Raw genomic sequence first — 18,527 nt, 5'->3', positions numbered from 1 at the left:
TATTTTCTCCGTGATGAATTAGCCTAAGATCAGAAGCAGTTCTTTTGATCCAGATTTCTGAGAGGCCTATGGAGGAATTCTAAGTTTTTAATACTCTACATGCCTCTGTCTCTCTCCCTTAGTTCAGATCTGGCAACACAAGGTTGCCTTGGCTGGCCCTTTTCTAGGTTTCAGAAATATGAGTTTCAAGAAAAGCTCTACTCTATATAGGGCCACTGGGTAGCATAGTGGATAGAATGTGAATTAAGAAGACTCATCTTCATGAGTTCAAATCCAGCCTCAGACGCTTACTAGCTGTGCGATCCTGAGCAACTCATTTAGCCCCATTTGCCTCATCTAGAAAATGAGCTGGAGAAGGAAATGTCAAACCACTCCAGTATCTTTGCCAAGAAAACCTCCAGTTGGATTCATAAAGAATCAGACATGACTGAAATGATACAACATCATACGTAAGAAGTGGTGAATTTTTTTTAGTCAATAGGACACAAATATGCAAATAGAGTACTATTTATGTTAACCAGGTCTATAATAGTTTAAGTATTATGTTATCACTTCATCATAATTCCAATTGTAAACATTTGCAAACTGTAAATATTCATTTTGAGATCTAGCAGAAAGCAAGTATAAATATCATCTGAGTTCTCCAAAGCTGATATGGAATTGTGTACAAAATATGGTCATGGTCTAAGAGAGTTACCAAATTATCCAAGGCTCTAGCCCAATAGAATTGTTCAATGGAAAGAGGACATTCAAAATGTACACAGACAGAGGTGTCAAGAATTACACCTCTGAGGACTACGGAGTATAATGAGTCTTGAGGAGTAGCATTAGGAATTATTTCTTTTCATCAGGGAGAAAAGATGGGATTTAGATGGGAGACATTTCACATGGTAGTTTAAGAGCTAGAGTGAAAAAAAGATAGGGTGATGGAAAGAGCGTGACTGCAAATCAGGAGACCGGAGTTCAAATGTTTACGTTGCCATTAGTCAAGTCAGGGCCACAGGTGTTTGTTGTGGAGGTCTAGTTGTTTCTCTTTATAACCACATTTGGGGCTTTCTTGGCAAAGATGCTATAGTGGATTGCCATTTCCTTTTCTGGCTCACTTTACAGATGGGGAAACTGAGGCAAACAGGGCAAAGTAACTTGCCGAGGGTCACATAGATAGGATGTATCTGAGATCAGATTTGAACTTAGGTCTTCCTGACTCCAGGTTGAGTGCTTTACCTACTGCCCCACCTAGCTCCCCTAGGTCTGTAGTAGGTCTTTAAAGTCTCTAAAGACTCTGGCATTCTGTGAATCTATGTCAAAAAATAGAAAATTACACTTCATTTGCTTAAGCATCAGAACCCAGAATGAAGCAAAACATGACAAACCAAATCAGTTCATTTAGGAATAAAACTATTCTTCTTAAGTCAGAACAAATAGCACTTATGGGGAGCCTGCGCCTGCGCTTGGAATCCTTTACGATAACTAGATTTGCATTAACACTCAACTATAGAAGATTTTTTTTCTCATTAAAAAATTGTGCTTTTTCCTCTCCCCAGGAACGCTTTGTGGCATCTCTGTTGCCTTGTGAGCAACTAAACATGCAAATAGTCCCTCGGAAATCAAACTAAATTCAAAGAAGACTCTTTAGAAGTATGGCATGTATCATGGAGAGCAAGACTGTGGGAAAAGAAAAAGAGCAGCATAGCTTGACATTACTAAGCAAAATTAAGAACATGAAAGAATTAGCAGAAATGATAGATGTAGTGCTTGTAGCAGAAGGGGAGAGATTTCCCTGCCACCGGCTGATTTTGGCAGCCTTTAGTCCTTATTTTAAAGCCATGTTCACCTGTGGTTTGCTTGAATGCGCTCAGAGGGAAGTCATACTCTATGATATTACAGCAGAGAGTGTATCTATAATATTGAACTATATGTACAATGTGGACTTGGACATCAATAACGCTAATGTACAGACTGTGGCTGTTGCTGCCTACTTTATGCAAATGGATGAAGTCTTCAGCATATGCCAAAAATATATGATGGACCACATGGATGCCTCCAATTGCGTAGGAATCTATTATTTTGCCAAACATATTGGGGCAGAAGATTTGTCTGATCAAGCCAAGAAATATTTATATCAGCACTTTGCTGAGGCAAGCTTGCATGAAGAAATTCTAGAAATTGATGTGGACCAACTGATGGGGCTTATTCAATCAGATGATCTTAATATTTCTCGAGAGGAGAGTATTCTGGATTTGGTTTTGAGATGGGTAAACCATAACCGAGAATCGCGTCTGGAGTCTCTTGTTGAACTTTTGAAACAAGTGAGACTGGGATTAGTGAATCCTTCTTTTTTAAGAGAAGCATTGAAAAGGAACACAGCGCTTCTATGTAACTCAGATTGCATCGATCTCATCCAGGGCGCCTTAGATGCCATCAAGAAATCCAAACAGCCTTCTCTAAACCTCCGTTACGGAATGGAGACCACTAGTCTTCTGCTTTGTATTGGCAACAACTCCACAGGGATCAGATCGAGGCATGGCAACTACGGAGAGGCTAGTTTTTGCTATGCTCCCACAACACGGAAGACTTATTTCCTCTCCTCTCCGAAGTATGGAGAAGGCTTAGGAACTGTGTGCACCGGGGTCGTTATGGAAAACAATGACATCATTGTGGCAGGGGAAGCCAGTGCCTCTAAATTATCCAGGCAAAAGAACAGGAATGTAGAGATCTATCGGTGTGTACCTGATGGTGAAATCATTACAGTTTGCAAATTTGTTTAAATCATCATTTCTTGGAATAGATAACATTGGGCATACCCAAAATATGGCTTATATATTTCTTAGCTTCCAGTCATGTGCTTCGATCATAGCATTAGTCTTTTATGAATTTGATTTTCCTTTTTAACTAAAACTAATTGTTTCTAAGGGCAGTTAGGTGGCACAGTGGATGGAGTACTGGGCTTGAAGTCAGAAAGACCTGAGTTCAAATCCAGCCTCAGGTACTTTTTAGCTGTGAGACCCTGGACAAGTTACTTAGTATCTGTATGCCTCAGTTCCCTCATCTGTAAAATGGAGTTGATAACAGCACTTGCCTCCCAGGGTTATGTTATGTTTATTGTAACATGCTTAGAAGAATGCCAGTACTATATAAATGTTGGCTGCTATTTTATTTTATTATTAAAGTGCTTAGCTAGGGCCTGGAATATAGTAAGTGTTACACAAATATTAGTTAGCTATTATTATTATTTAGTATAGTCTTTTATGCTGATGAAAAAGTAAACCACTTCTGACAATGCCAAGAGCAATTCTTTGATGTCAGTTACCAGTTTCAGAAGTGGCCATCAATGGATGATAATGATCCTCCCTGAACTCAGTTAGACTGGCCTTCAGCTCACAGATTATCCATGAAATGGTCACTGGAGCCCTTTCCGAACTTTCCAGATTTTCTGCTGTGACTCTGGCATAGGGTTTGAGAACCTAGAGTCTCCTCCACACCGCAAGCAAGCACTTGTGTTGTTCAGGGATGGGAAACCCGCAGCTTCAAGGGCACACGTGACCTGAACTAAGTCCAAGTTTTACAAAACAAATCTTTTTATGAAGAGATTTGTTCTGTGAAGTTTGAATTCAGTCAAAGGACCACACTTGAGGACCTAGAGGGCCACATGTGGCCTCAAGGCTACAGGTTCTCCACCCCTGATGTAGTTTTTTGTGGAGATACCAATATGGTTCAATGTAAACTTCACTGACCAAAAAAACACTTCTTTTTTATCCTACCTTATCATTTTAGCCAATTTTCATTCTGCATTTTTAGTTGGCAGATCTTTGTTTTTTCTGATATTAATTTTTTTATTTAATCTTAAAAGAGTAGCAATACCAGAATAAAATTTTCCAGCCAAAAGGTTGACACATCAGTCAGAGGAGGAATGGCATACATTACATGGCATTCATTATTCAGCAAATATTTCCTGAGACCTGCCTAGCACAGAGCTTAAAATCATTTAAGGCGATAAGACACAAACACCAAACAGGTTGTTTACAATCCCTAGCATAATAAAGGTTTCCTGTGAGTTAGAAAATGTCCAAGTCTTCATAGATAGATAAATAGGAAGAAAGAAAGAAAGAAAGTAAAGAAAGAAAGAAAGAAAGAAGAAAGAAAGAAAGAAAGAAAGAAAGAAAGAAAGAAAGAAAGAAAGAAAGAAGGGAGGGGAGGGAGGGGAGGGAGGGAGGGAGGGAGGGAGGGAAGGAAGGAAGGAAGGAAGGAAGGAAGGAAGGAAGGAAGGAAGGAAGGAAGGAAGAGAGAGAGAGAGAGAGAAGGAAGGAAGGAAGAGAAGAAAGAAAGAAAAGAAAGAAAGAGAGAGAGAGAGAGAGAGATCAGAGAAAGGAGCTGAGAACTAAGAGGAGAATTAGAATATGCCCTACTTTGAACTACAGTGACCAGCAACTGGCACATACCTTCTCTCCCATTCTCTCTCTCTCTCTCTCTCTCTCTCTCTCTCTCTCTCTCTCTCTCTCTCTCTCATCTCTCTCTCTCTCTCTCTCTCCCCCTCCCTTCCCCCTTCACTGTCTCTCATTCTCTCTGTGTGTTCTGTTTCTCTGTCTCTCTGTGTCTTTGTCTCAGTGTTTCTTTGTCTGTCTCTGTCTCTGTCTCTTTCTCTCTCTGTCTGTCTGTCTGTCCTCGCTCTGTCTCTCTCCCCTTTCCTTGTTTCTCATTCTTTCTCTGTCTCTCTCTTTGTTTTTCTCTGTCTGTCTGTCTATTTCTTTCCCTCCCTCTCCCCTTTCACTGTCTCTCTCATTCTCTCTCTCTGTCTCTCTCCCCCCATTCCTTTCACTGTCTCTCTCTCATTCAGTCTCTCTATGTGTTTCTGTCTCAATCTTCCCTCCCCTCCTCCTCCTCTTCCTCTCCCCCCTTTGTCCTGCCCTTCAGTGGTACAATAGCCTCCTAACGCAGCCAAGCCCAGCATCCCGTGTTCCACTTTTCAATGTTACTCACAAATGTCCTCAGCTGGATGTTTACAAATATTCCTTATGTGTGCACGGTGCTTTAAGCCTTTCTCAAGCATTACCTCATTTGATTGGTCCCCCATGAGGTAGGCAGGGCAGATATAATAATTGCCACTTCACATGTAAAGAAACAAAATACAACGTAATAATAATTAATGATGATAACAATAATGGAATTTCTATGGGCTTTAAGGTTTGCCAAAGTGCTTTAACTACATTTGCTCATGTGGGCCTCCCAATATCCCTGTGGGATCGGAGCTACAGGTACGGTTACCCCCATTTTAGAGATGAGGATGCTGAGGATCAGAGAGCTTGACTGATTTGCCCATGGTCCTATGCTAGTGAGTGACCCAGATTGGATTTGAAGCCAGCTCTTCCTGTAAATCCATCACTATACCCAGTGTGATTACTAAATCAACTAGACACACTTTTTTGCTGAATAAAATGTGGTTGACACTAAGACATGAAGTATTTAACTTTTTCCCCCCAAGGATAAAATAATAGAATCAGTATTTATTTGTCTTGTAGCCAAACATCACCTACCCTCACCTTTGCAAGCTACTTGTTGGAAGGGACTGAGGGAAAGAGGGCAAAAACATCTTCCAAGTTGACAGGGAATTCTGGGAAATTCCTCCATGGTATCTACAAGGCTGGTAACCGTTTAGGCCTGGGATAGCCATAAATGTCCAACCATCCATTTTGGAGGGGCTCTGTATTCTTGTCTTCATTCTTGCAATTTCCACTCTGCCTCCTAAAAAATTGAGTGCCAGATAAGTGAAAGCTATAGGGACGTAGGAGTTAGATAGAAACTCTCTATTTCCTTTGTCTTCTTTAAGAAAGTTCTGAATTTTTTTTTTATACAGATAACAGCTTGGAAATGGTGCTTATTCTCTAGTTAACTTTCTAGTTTTTTTTGATAGGCTTTGATTTTAGGGAAATAAGTTATTTGAGGTTTTGTTTACCCTCGAGTGTCTTCTGTTAACTTTTGCAGATGAATTGTTGAGGTCTCTACCCATTTTTCTAACCTTGATAGAGTTTCTTGCCATTTTCTCCCCACAACTGGGAAATCAAAACTGGTCTTTAACAATTGTTATTTCCTACCTTTCTGCTTTTCTGTCTGGGCTTTTTTTCTCATCAATTCTACAGATATTTATTAATCACTACGCCGTCTGCTGGACACAATTACGTTGCTTTTATTTTAGAATTGTTCAGAAAGAAGTTATCACACTTTTTATGTACATTCCATTCTCTACATCAGTCTTTTCCAAAAACAATTTGGTAATCTTGAAAAAAAATCCTTTTTTTTCTTCATTTTGAAGAACCATAGCACATTATTTGTGATTTGGAAAAGGACTCAAGTAGTTTTGATGGGCAAGATGTTTTGACCTCTAAAAAGCAATGTCATCTCTAATCTCAGACTTTCTATCCATTCACTTACAGGTACCACAACCGAGGAAACAAATTCTGGGAAAAATTATGCGCCACTGAATTTCGGGAGCTCTATGCCCTAGGCAGTGTCTATAGTGACCTTTATGTTATAGGAGGACAAATGAAATTGAAAAACCAGTATCTTGTTACAAACTGTGTCGACAAGTATTCAGTGGAGCATGACAACTGGAAAAGGGTGGCCCCTCTTCCATTACAACTAGCATGTCATGCTGTGGTAACAGTGAATAATAAACTTTATGTGATTGGAGGATGGACCCCACAGGTTAAGAAATTTCCTATGTACCTAACCAGCATGTTTGCATGCAAGCTGGCTTCGCAATTTAGAATGCTGACTTGAAAACTAAAACACTGTGCCTTCACTAGGTTAAGAAAACAACCACATAGAAACAAAAGTTTTGCCTAATAAGAATGTTAAATGTGAAGCTTAGACATAGGAATATAGAAGACTAATTAAATTTTAAAGTGAATTCAACATAGACATGAATTCACTTAACATATAAGCATTTTTTTTCAGATTACTTCCCAATTTTTGCTCTTTATCAAAGATATTAGGACCAGCTCTGATACAAACTGTATCACCTTGGACAAATCACTGAACCTTTCAAGATCACTGTCCTTATAGTTAAAAACAAGGGGAGATAGATTAGATAACAACAACTCATATGCTTTATAATTACAATGCACTTCTACATACATTAATAATAATCCTATTAGTGGGTTAGAGAAGGTACTCATCCTATTTTACAAGCAAGGTAACAATATTAGAGATGTTAAGTGAGGTCACATAATTAGGTATCAAAGGGAAGATCTGAATCCAGGTCTTTCCAACATTCTGGACTCTCTGAGGATCTCCACTGAGGAGAAACCACTCCATCCCAAGGGAATCCATTCTGCTTTTGAACAGCTCTAATCATCACAAAATTTCTCCTAGATTAAATTTTACTTTTTGCCTCAATATACACATTACTTATAGTTTTGCCATTTGGGGTTCAGATCAGAACAAATCTAATCTCTCTTTTTTTGTGAAAACTTTGCAAAAACTTTGCAGCCATCATGTCTCCCTTAAGGATTCTCTTCTCCAGGATAAATATCACCAAATAAACATCATCATTCCTTCCACTGATGTTCATTTAGCAGAATTTTAAGGCCCTTCACAATTCCAGTTACCGCCTAAAAGACATCCCCCAAACTACATACAGTGTTCCAAATATGATCCTGTCAGGTCAGAGCATGGAAGCACTAGCACCTCCCCAGTGCTGGACATTGGGACTTTCTTACTACAAAAACTACATTGGACTTTTTTTTTGCTTCTACATCATCATATTGATTTAGATTGAGCTTTAAGTCTACTAAAAACTCCAGATCTTTTTCACAAGAAATGATATCTTGCCACTCCTCCCCCAATGTGTGCTTGTAGTATTTATTTTTCAAACTCAAGTCTAAGATTTTACATTTAGTTATATCTTGTTCGAGTCTGCCCAGTACTCTGGCCTATCAAGATCTTTAGGGATCCTAAATCTATTAACCAGTTCATCTACCAATCTGATAAGCACATTAACTACGCATTTATCTGAGTCACTGATTAGAATATCAAACAGCACAAAACCAAGTGCTGCTCCTTGGACAACTTCACTAGAAACTTTTCTTCCAAGTTGATATTAAACTATTAATGACATCCAAGTTGACATTAGATTATTAAACTCTAATTGGGGACTGGCTGGTCAATGAGTTCTGATTCACAGTGCTCGTATCTAGCCCCTATTTCTCCTTTTCCATAAGAATAGTTTGATAAACATTGTTAAATGCTTTTCTAAAACATAACTCTTTCTACCACATCACCTTCATTTAATAGTCTAATCTAGAGACTCATCTTCTGAGTTCAAGTCTGGCCTCAGACACTTAGTAGCTCTGTGACCCTCGGCAAGGAAGCAGAATGTATAGAGTGGTGGGCCTGAAGTCATAAAGATTCCTTTTCCTGAGTTCAAGTATGGCCTCAGCTGTGTGACCCTAAGCAAGTCACTTAATCCTATTTGCCTCAGTTTCCTCATCTGTAAAATGATCTGGAGAAGGAAATGACAAACCACTCCAGTATCTTTGCCAAGAAATGACCCAAATGGGGTCATGGAGAGTCAAACACAACTGAAATGACTGAGCAACAAAATCTTGTTGAAAAAAGTATATGATTTTAGTCTGTCATAACCTGTTCATTGGGTTCACTACTTCCTTATCTAGATGTTCATTAATTATCTCTTTAATGATTTATTGTAGCATTTTCCCAGGAAACAAAGTCACATTAATTCCATTCTCTCCCCCACCATCACCTTTTTAATCATCAAGATGTCTTGTTTTTCTCCCATCCTCCAGTACCTCTTCTACTTATCATTATCTTTCAAAGATCACTAACAGTGTCTCAGCAATCACATCTATCAGTTCTTCCCACAATTTAGGATTGTACTTTAGATTATATTATATATTTTATAGATTATATTAGTATAGATTATAATTTAGGATCTAGTAACTTGAACTTATCAAAGATAACTAGATCTTATTTTCTGTGTGCTTACGTTGGATAACAACTCCCTATCAACCATTTTTGTTCTATTTTCAATCCAAATATAATTTTCCTTGGCAAAGAAAATAAAATTATGATTTAAGCATCTTTGTTTTCTCTTTGTAATCTGTTCTCATAATCCCATCCACCCTGCACAGTGATCTTATTCATTTTTTGATTTCCAATATAGCTTTAAAAGAAATGTTCTTTGTCATCCTTAGCTTTCCTAACCAGCCTTAGCTCATTCTAAACTTTAGTACTCTTGGTATTTTTTGTACAACTAAATCAGGACCATACTGTACTTTCTCATTCATCTTCTATTATTTGCCTTTGCTACCTGCCGTCATATATATAGATATAGATAACAGACATATGTGTGTATATGTATCCTTTTTTATCTAAATTAGTCAAGGAGCTCTCTATGCATCCACATCTTTAGACCAGTATACCTATTCCTCCCCACTGAAATGGTTTTCTCTTTTTTGTCTTTAGAATTTTATTCTTGAGAGCTCCCATCCCACCTTGACTAACTTCTGTAGAATTTTGTTCATAGGATTCTACCTATTATTTTTCTAAATGCTTTACAACCTGTTCTCCCAAAATCTTGGGGGAAGGTCAGATTGTATCCATCTCTTCTCTCATTCTCTAGAAAAAAGTTAGATGGCGTAATCACTTATCCCCACTCTTCTCAACAATTCCACCCCTAGCAGCCAATCTTTTTCCTTTTTGAGGATACTCAGATCCAGAATAAGCCTTTCCCTTTATTAGTTGCTTTACCTTTGGAAGGGAGAAATTATTACTGAGGAAAGTCAGGAAATTATTAGTTGATCTGATTCTGGCAGTAAGAGAACTCCCACAGATTCCAGATTTACTATTATATTACACCTCTGTGCCAGGCTTGTGCTCTGTCTCCCAAAACTCTTTGTCTATTTCTTCCATTCTGGTCTATAGTATATGAAAATGATAACATAACATGTTTCTGCCTCCACTGATCTTTACCCAATGGTCTCTACCAACTTGAGTTTCTTCGCATGACTGCATCTTCTTAATATAACCTGTTCCCTCACTCCCCCACAACCATTTACCTGCCCCTTTTGAATCAGATAGACTAGGGGAAGTGACTTACCTACAATCATACCACTGGCTTTAGAGGCAAGTAGGAACCAGAATCCCCAATTTCATGCTTTTTTCACCCTCTCATGCTACCTCTCTCCTTGGCTACCCCAGTACTCAAGGCTTCCTTCTATAGTGTTGTATACTTCAGACCTTTCCTTCCCCCCTTTCCCACTGGAACACCAGTGAGAAAGAGGACTACTGGTCCATCCTCTCCTAGGTAATTGGTAATCAAATTGTATATCAACAAGGGCTTAATGGTAACCATGCCTAACCTCCAACGTAAGCTTGTGGGAAAGGTTAAAAGTCAGATTTTCTAACCTGCTGGCCCAGATTTAATGGAGACATGTATGATAAACAATAGAGAAAATTTCTTTCTGTCTTAATATTTTGTTCCCTAATAGACTTGAACAAACTTTTATATCGACTTACTCAAAAAAGATTCAATTTGACCACTTAACACAAAATTACCGCTATGAATGACAAAATCTTACCACATTTTAAAATTATGCTCTGAATTGAAATTGTAATCTTCATAGGGCAACTAGGTGGGGCAGTGGATGGAGTGCTGGGCCTGAAGTCAGGAAAACTCGTCTTCCTGAGTTCAAATCTGGCTTCAGATACTTATTAACTGTGTGACCCTGGGCACTTAACCCTGTTTGCCTCAGTTTCCTCATCTGCAAAATGAACTGGAGAAGGAGATTTTGAACCACTCCAATGTCTTTGCCAAGAAAACCCCAAATGGGTTCACATCACTGAAAAACAACTAAACAACGTAGTCTTCATGATAACTCACTGTCAAATTTTTCAAGTTGATTATAACTAAAATTATGAACTAATCATGGACCTAAAACAGAATTTACATATCAAGATTTCCATGACAAAGCCTCAGAAAAACAATTCAGGAGCTATTCTTCTGCTAAAATAGAGATCAAATGCTTAAATAAAGAAAGAAATTTAAAATAAGAATAAATTTAGCATATTGGTTTACTTAAAATCTTTGGCTTTAGAAAGCAGAAATGTAGAGTGTTATTATGCAACAGTCTGTTATTAAATTAGGCACCTACTTCTTATTCCCCCACCTCCAAGTTCCATAGCACTTCAAAAGAGATTATAAATATCTTTCATTTTAAGCAAATCCAAACATGGTTTCTCAAAATCCAGATTTACAAAAATTAAGAGGTGATTATTTGCATCACAAAAGGATACTTTATCAAAGGATTTATTTACCACAATGTTATTTTATATAACAACCTCTATTTAGTTTATTTTAGATATCTATACAATTTACAAAAATTAAATTTGCAGGCAGTTTTCCTAGATCACATCCATTGTCCATAAACAAGGGAAAAAGATTGGTTGAGAAACCCTTAGATTGAATGCCCTGCCAAGTCTGTGAAGTGTAACGGAGCCTTAATATTGCCCCTGTAGAAATAGCTATGCAGCCAGTTTGATGTGTGTCCTTGATAAAAGTATGGGTATATGAATAATTGTAAATTATTTAGACATGTAATCCATTTATCCCTGGTTGTTGATTCATGGGTCAGAACTTGTGATCCAAAATCTCACTTTTAACAAACCTTTCCCATAGGCTTATCTTTAAGGTTAGGCATGGTTAGCATTAAGCCCTTGTTGATATACAACCACATTACCTAGGAGAGGATGGGTCAGTAGTCCTCTTTAGTGGGAAAGGGGGGAAGCAAAGGTTTGAAGTATACAACACTGCCAGCAGAAGGAAGCCTTGAGTACTGGGGTAGCCAAGGGGATAGGTAGCATGAGAGGGTGAAAAACAAGGAACTGGGACTTCTGGTCCCAACTTGCCAATGGTCTGATTGTAGGTAAGTCACTTCCGCTAGCATAGGGACAGGTAAATGGTTGGAGGGAGAGATGGAACAGGTTATATTAAGAAGGTATAAGACTCTACTTCTCTTTTTGGTAAAATTTATAAAAATTTGTATGATGAGCTAGACATAAAGAAAACAGTTTCTGCCATTCTTCAACATTTCACTCAACAAACACTTATGCTTTTCATCTATTTGCTTGTTCACTTCTATAATGAATAAGCTGCTTGTTACTAAATAGGAGTATTCTCTGCTCCATATGATATTCGATGTTGGATTGTAGTCCCTTTCTCCTCTGCCTTTGTGCTATATATGTGATCATTATCTTAAACTGGGCCTAACAACTTCACTATATCTCCCTTTGCTCTCTGAATTTCAAGGATTGACAAGTCTAGACACCCAAAGTCATTAAAATGATCCCTTAGTTACATGGTAATTCCTTGATGAGGCCCCATGTCAAAAAAAATAATAATCTCAACTCCCTACTTATTCAGGATCTACAGTCTTCATGACACAATATTCTAAAACAGAAAGGACAATTCTTTCTTCGAGGAATGTACAAACCAGTAGAGCCAAGGTATAAGAAGCACTATAAAGCCCTTCTCTTTAGTAAACTCCAGTTATAAGAAATTATAGTCTGAAAATGTTTAGCAAATTATTAAAACAAAATATTTTTGTGACTCCATCAGTTTTGCCTAAATAGACTCTATAAAGAAGAAATGTTTCACAAAATGAAAGTTTAGCCTTTCAGATCCCTTCTTCAAGGACACTACTATATAGTTTAACAAAATAGAAATGTGTTTTAAAAATTAGCTAAAGTAGTTTGGCTTCATTTTTAAGACTCAGTTGTTGCTTCATAATAAAAAAATTTTTTAAAAGCTATGTTGTGACAGTGTATAATCACAGCTTGTTGGTTTTAATCCAGCACCTCAGCCCCACTGGGCTAAGATATAAATTTATCTGATCTTGACAGTGCACTTATAACCACAAGTCATGGAGAGTTGGTGAATTTTAGTGAGTATGAGTCACTTCAGTTTATGCTATTTATCTACTTGGCTGTCCAGTTTGATTAACTGCATTCGTGTACTCACATCCGTCTCTAAATGGTACGTTGTTATAGAGCTGTCATATTTCATACAGATGGATCTCCCTGATGACGAGCCTGATCGATTAAGCAACCGACTGTTGCAGTATGACCCTGGCCAAGATCAGTGGAGAGAGCGAGCTCCGATGAAGTACTCTAAATACCGATTCAGTACTGCTGTAGTCAACAGTGAGATTTATGTTCTGGGTAAGGAGAAAAAGATTTTTTAACTGATAATATAACCACTTTTTCTTTTCTCTAGCCTTTCCCCTCGGTAAAATGAAAAACTCTCCTTTTGTATCATAAGCAGGGACAAGTGGAATTTGTTGTAGTGGTTATTTTCTTACTTTCTAGAACCTAGGTAGGTGAAGTTGAATCACTCATATTTATATAATATATGGTGCCTTAAGGTTCTACAAAACCCTTTATTGTGCTTTCTCATTTGATAAAAGTCCATTGTCCTAATAAAGGTGATTTTTTTATTTGTTAATGGTGCTCTTAAATGCCCTAAAAAATATGGAGGTACGTGAGAGAGAGAAAGACAGACCAGAGATCCATTCTTATCAACACTAAACGAGGAATGTGTCTATGTCTCTTGTCAGTAAAGAGTGACACATAAGTCCTTTCATAATTATCTGTGCTAAAAAGGGAGATCAATATTATAAATAACTGAACCCAGGAACATGGAATGTCAGAGCTGGAAGGGATAGATTTTTCAGTTATAGAGTTTAATGGGAACTGAACAGCCATCTACCAGTGGTGGGGAACCTATAGCCCTGTAGGTCCTCAAATACAGCCCTTTGACTAAATCTAAACTTCACAGAACAAATTCCCTTAATAAAAGGATTTGTTCTGTAAAACTTGGACTCAATCAAAAGGACACACTCAATAACTTAGAAGCCATATGTCACCTCAAGGCCACAAACTTCCCACCCCTGATTCTAGATGGAAGGTTCTTAACCCGGGGTCACCAAGAACCTCAGGTTCCATGAATGGATTTCAGGATATCCATGAACTTAAATGGGAAGTAAATTACATTTTTATTTTCCCTGCCATTTAAATGAATATTGATTAGCATTTCCTTCAATTATTTAAAAAACATTCTGAGAAAATGTTCATAGATTTTGCCAGACTCTGAAGGGGTCCATGACACAAAATGGACACAGAGTTAAGAACTCTGATCTCGACCAAGTCCATACTTGAAAAGAATTCCCATTATGACATACTTAACATCCAATCTCTGTGTCGAGATCTCCAATGAGAAGGACCCATGCTGAGGCAGCCCACCCCACCTCTAGGCAACTCTAATGGTTTGAAAGTTTTTCCAGACATGAAGTTTAAATTTCTCTTTTGGTGACTTCCCCGCATTGCTCTTCGTTTTGACTCTAGGTCCAAACATAACAAGGCTGATCCACTTCCAAATGACAGTCCTTCAGATTACTTGCTGACATCTCTTATATCACCCTTGAGTCTTCCCTTCTCCAGATTAAACATCCCACTTCCTTCAGTTGATCCCTAAGTGATGTAGATGGAAGTCTTTCAGTATCCCTGGTTGTCCTCCTCAAGGCACTCCACAAATCACCAATGTATTTCCAAAGCTACAGCCCACCAAAACCCTAGAACTTTTCCAAACTACCATCTAACCACACTTCCCTGGTCTTGTGCTTTTGAATTCAAATTTTAAACCCAAGTGTAAGACTTTACATTTACCTCTACCAAGTTTTATTTTATCAGATGTAGCCTAATATTCTAGCTTTTCAAGATTTTTTAGGATCCTGACTCTGACATTCAGTGTGTTGGTTATCCCTCCCAGCTTTGAGTCATTTAAAAATTTAATAAACATACTACCTACACCATTATCTGAGTCACTGATAAAGATGTCAAAGGCCAAGCACAGCATCTTTGGGGCACTTCACTAGAGACCATCCTCCAAACTGACATCAAACTCTGGATCTGTCAAGTTCAGCCAGTTCTAAATGCACCGTATTATTGTTTGACCTCAATCTTTTCTGCAAGAGTAGCTTGAGAAACATTGTCAGAAGCTTTGAGAAAATCTAGGTAAACTATGTCTGCAGCATTCCACTGATCTAACAGCCTAGTAATTTCATTGCTTTTTTTAAAATGAAATTAGTCTGGCATGTCCTGCTCTTGTTGAAACTGGGCTGGCTCATTATGATCATTATTTCCTTTTTTTTAAATTAGATTTTATTTTATTTTCATGAAGATATGCCTTCTCTCTTTCCCACCTCCCCCTCCCAATACTAAGAAAGCAAGAAAAACAAAATCCCTGTTACAAACAAATATAGTCAAGCAAAAGAAAGTACTACATTAATTATATATCCAAATATATATGTGTGTATACATATGTATATATGTGTGTGTGTGTGTATATACATTTAGGGTTACATTAATATTGTTATACATATGAGTATATATATATACACACACACACATACACATGTATGTATATATATATACACACACATAGAGAGAGAATATGTTTGGTGTATGCATGTGTATATATGTGTGTGTGTATATATACATATATATGTATATGTATGTGTATACACACACACACATTTAGGGTTGTGTTAGTATGTGTCTGAGGTCAAATTTAAATTCAAGAATTTCTGACTGCAAACCCAGTGCTCTCTCTACTGCATCACCTCACTACTTCCCATGAGGCATTTTTGTTCTTTTGTGTCCAGTGTAAATGTCTTTTTCCTTAGCAGAAATACCAAGAGCTAAAGAAGAATTTCTGCTTCTCTCTCTTGTCAGTTTCCATTGTCCTACCTACCCCAAGTGGTCTTGGTGAATCTTCTTTACTCCTCCTCTTCTCCCCAGTATTTCTTATGACTAATTCTTTTGGTGTATTTCACATTGTCAACTGTGAACACTCCAAATGCTATTTTTCCAGACATATATACCATGATTTTCCATTCATCTTCCATTGCCTGACCTTGCTTCAACCTCTGTACATGTCTTTAAAACCTGAATTAGTTGATAAGTTTCCTGTGTGTCTATATCGATCTTTTTGGACAACTCCTGTTTTTTCCTCTTCATTAAAATTTGCCTTCATAACGTCATTCTTGAACGTTTTCCATCACTCATGGACTGACTGCCTCTGTAGATTCTTCATTCATGGGATCCCACCTAAAATTTCCTCTGAACACTTTAAAGTCTGCTTTTCCAAAATCTCAGGTATATATCAGACTATGCCCAGCTTTTCACTCTTCTATCACAAACTCTAGGAAGGGAGTGTTCACTTTTCCCCAAGGTTCCCATTGTTTCCCTCCCAGCACACAATTATTCCTTCATGAGGATCAGCTCCAATATAGGTCCCCTTGGTTTCTCCCACTTTTGAACCTTAGAGATCATCTGGTCCAATCCACTCTGTCCCCCAAAAGTATCCACACTAAAATATACGAAACATTCAGGCATCCAACCTTAAAACTCATCATCTTCCAAAGCAATCCATTCTATGCTTGGATGACTTTTATCAACAGGAAATTTTTCCTGACATTAAACCAATATTTGCCACTTTGCACCATCTACCTGCTGCTGCTTGTTCTGTTCTCAAGGTGCCAAGCAGGATTAATCTTACATTCTTTCTACATAAGAGTCCTTTAAATAGTTGAAGAGAGCTACCTATCACATCATCCCCTGTTTTGTATTATCTGGGAGGTTCAACTGTGATGTTGAACCTCCACTAAGAGAAGAGCTTCCAGAAATAGGAATATGGTTCCATTACACTCTACCCCGGTCATACCACCTATGGAATGATAAGTCCAGTTTTGGGCAGCACAGTTTAGGAAGAACACTGATAAATTGAAGAGTACCTAGGGGAGGACAGCCAGTATGGTGCAGCCCTTGACTCTCTGCCTTTTGAGGGTCAGTTGGAAGAACTGGGGATGTTTAGTTTGGAGAAGAGGAGTGAACTTTTCTGTTCCCTTTTCCTTTTTTCCTTTCTTTTTTGCTATACTTGACAGTTTTCAGCTTAGAGTGAAGAGACAGATGCACTTAAATATTAAAAGATATTTTATGATTTGTGAAAGCAGAGTACAAATATGTTTCTGCATAAGTCATGGCTACCTTTGTCAACAAAATTGCCTTTAATTTAAAAATTAAAATTATTCATGTGATCAATACTTTTTAACCTTGAAATGGTGTGTTATTAGGGCCTCCAATGATGCAGCAACAGAAATTAAGTGAATGAAGACTGATTTCTCAAAGAAGACTGACCCAATGAACCTTATTAAAGATTGGAGGAATCATAGGGATAGGATGGGGATAAATTATTAGATAGATCCCCAAAGATCCTATTCAACCCTAATGGAGAAAGATAGATAAAACAAATAATTCTGTGGGTAAGGAAATATTCTGAGTGCCCCTGTCAGTTCCTTAATTTCTATAGCATTATAACACCTCTCAACTTTGATTTACATAAGTGATAAATCTATATGTTGTGATCTGTGTCTGCCAATGGTCCAAGCTATGTCTTTAATTCTTTCATTATATTAAGTTTTTGAGGAGCTATGCACCCAAGACCGTGCTAAGTGCAGTGGGATGATAAAAACCCTTCCTCTCAAAATGCTTAAAATACTATTGAAGAGACTAGATTCCCACACTTGAAGGAGAATAAAGGAGATAATACATAATAAAGTAAAAATCTGAATATGGTCAATTGCCAAAGTGCATTGTACAGCTAGGTAATAGGAACTCTAAAAAGTTATTAGAAAAAGAAGATATTGATATTGACTGTAGTTATTAGATAGGATGTCATAAAGGGAATAAGACCTAAGATACCCCTTTAAGAACTGCTAGACTTTGGAGAGATAGGGCCAGGGAACAGCTTGAGCAAAGTGTATAGTGGCAGGAGTAAGTATTATATGAGGAGGGAATAGTGAGAAAACTAAATTGACGGTAATGGCCAACTTTCCCCAACATGGTAGAGAAATACATGAGACCCAGCAAGAAACAATTAGTCTAACTACACATTCATTAATAAAAGAGGCAAATCCTAAATGTGCAGGCTTAAAAATGAACTTGAGATCAATTATTTAATTTTCTGAGTGTTTGCTTTTTAAATACTGGATCATTTTTAGGAGGCAGTGCAATACAGTGGGAAGTAGGATAGATTTGAAGTTAGAAAATCCGATTCTCGCTTGACAAGGTTGATCAAGACCTTGCTGCTCTCTCCTCTCTGAGTCTATGTGATACTGTTCTCTCTGGGTTGTCCTACTACTACCCTGAGTACCCCTTCTAATTTATCTTTGCCTGTTCATCATCCATATCATGCCCACTAACTGTGGGTGTTTCCCAAGGTTCTGTCCCTCTTCTAGTCTTTCACTCCTGGTGACTTCATTGACTTCCTTGAGATTAATTATCATTTCTATGTATCTGATTCCTAAATCTAGATATCTAGCCCTAATCACTGTCTTGAGCTTTGGTCACTTATCTCTAGTTGCCTGTTGGATAGTTCAAACTGGATATCCAGTAGG

General features: G+C 37.8%; 1 protein-coding gene across 3 annotated transcripts in view; it reads left to right on the top strand.

The window, feature by feature from the left end:
* Positions 1–18,527, top strand: part of KBTBD12 (kelch repeat and BTB domain containing 12) — a 78,270-nt gene that overhangs the window by 13,026 nt on the left and 46,717 nt on the right. For all 3 annotated transcript variants that reach the window (XM_072598325.1, XM_072598322.1, XM_072598324.1), the window contains exons 2-4: positions 1,545–2,722; positions 6,429–6,699; positions 13,083–13,233. In XM_072598325.1, the coding sequence (XP_072454426.1) occupies positions 1,641–2,722; positions 6,429–6,699; positions 13,083–13,233 (1,504 nt within the window). In that variant the 5' untranslated portion in view covers positions 1,545–1,640. The remainder of the gene's footprint in view (positions 1–1,544; positions 2,723–6,428; positions 6,700–13,082; positions 13,234–18,527) is intronic.

Source organism: Notamacropus eugenii, chromosome 3 (genome assembly GCF_028372415.1).
Source record: "Notamacropus eugenii isolate mMacEug1 chromosome 3, mMacEug1.pri_v2, whole genome shotgun sequence".
NCBI classification, from domain to species: Eukaryota; Metazoa; Chordata; class Mammalia; order Diprotodontia; family Macropodidae; genus Notamacropus; species Notamacropus eugenii.
Note: the sequence above shows the minus strand (reverse complement) of the source record. Positions and strands in the feature narration are given on the sequence as shown.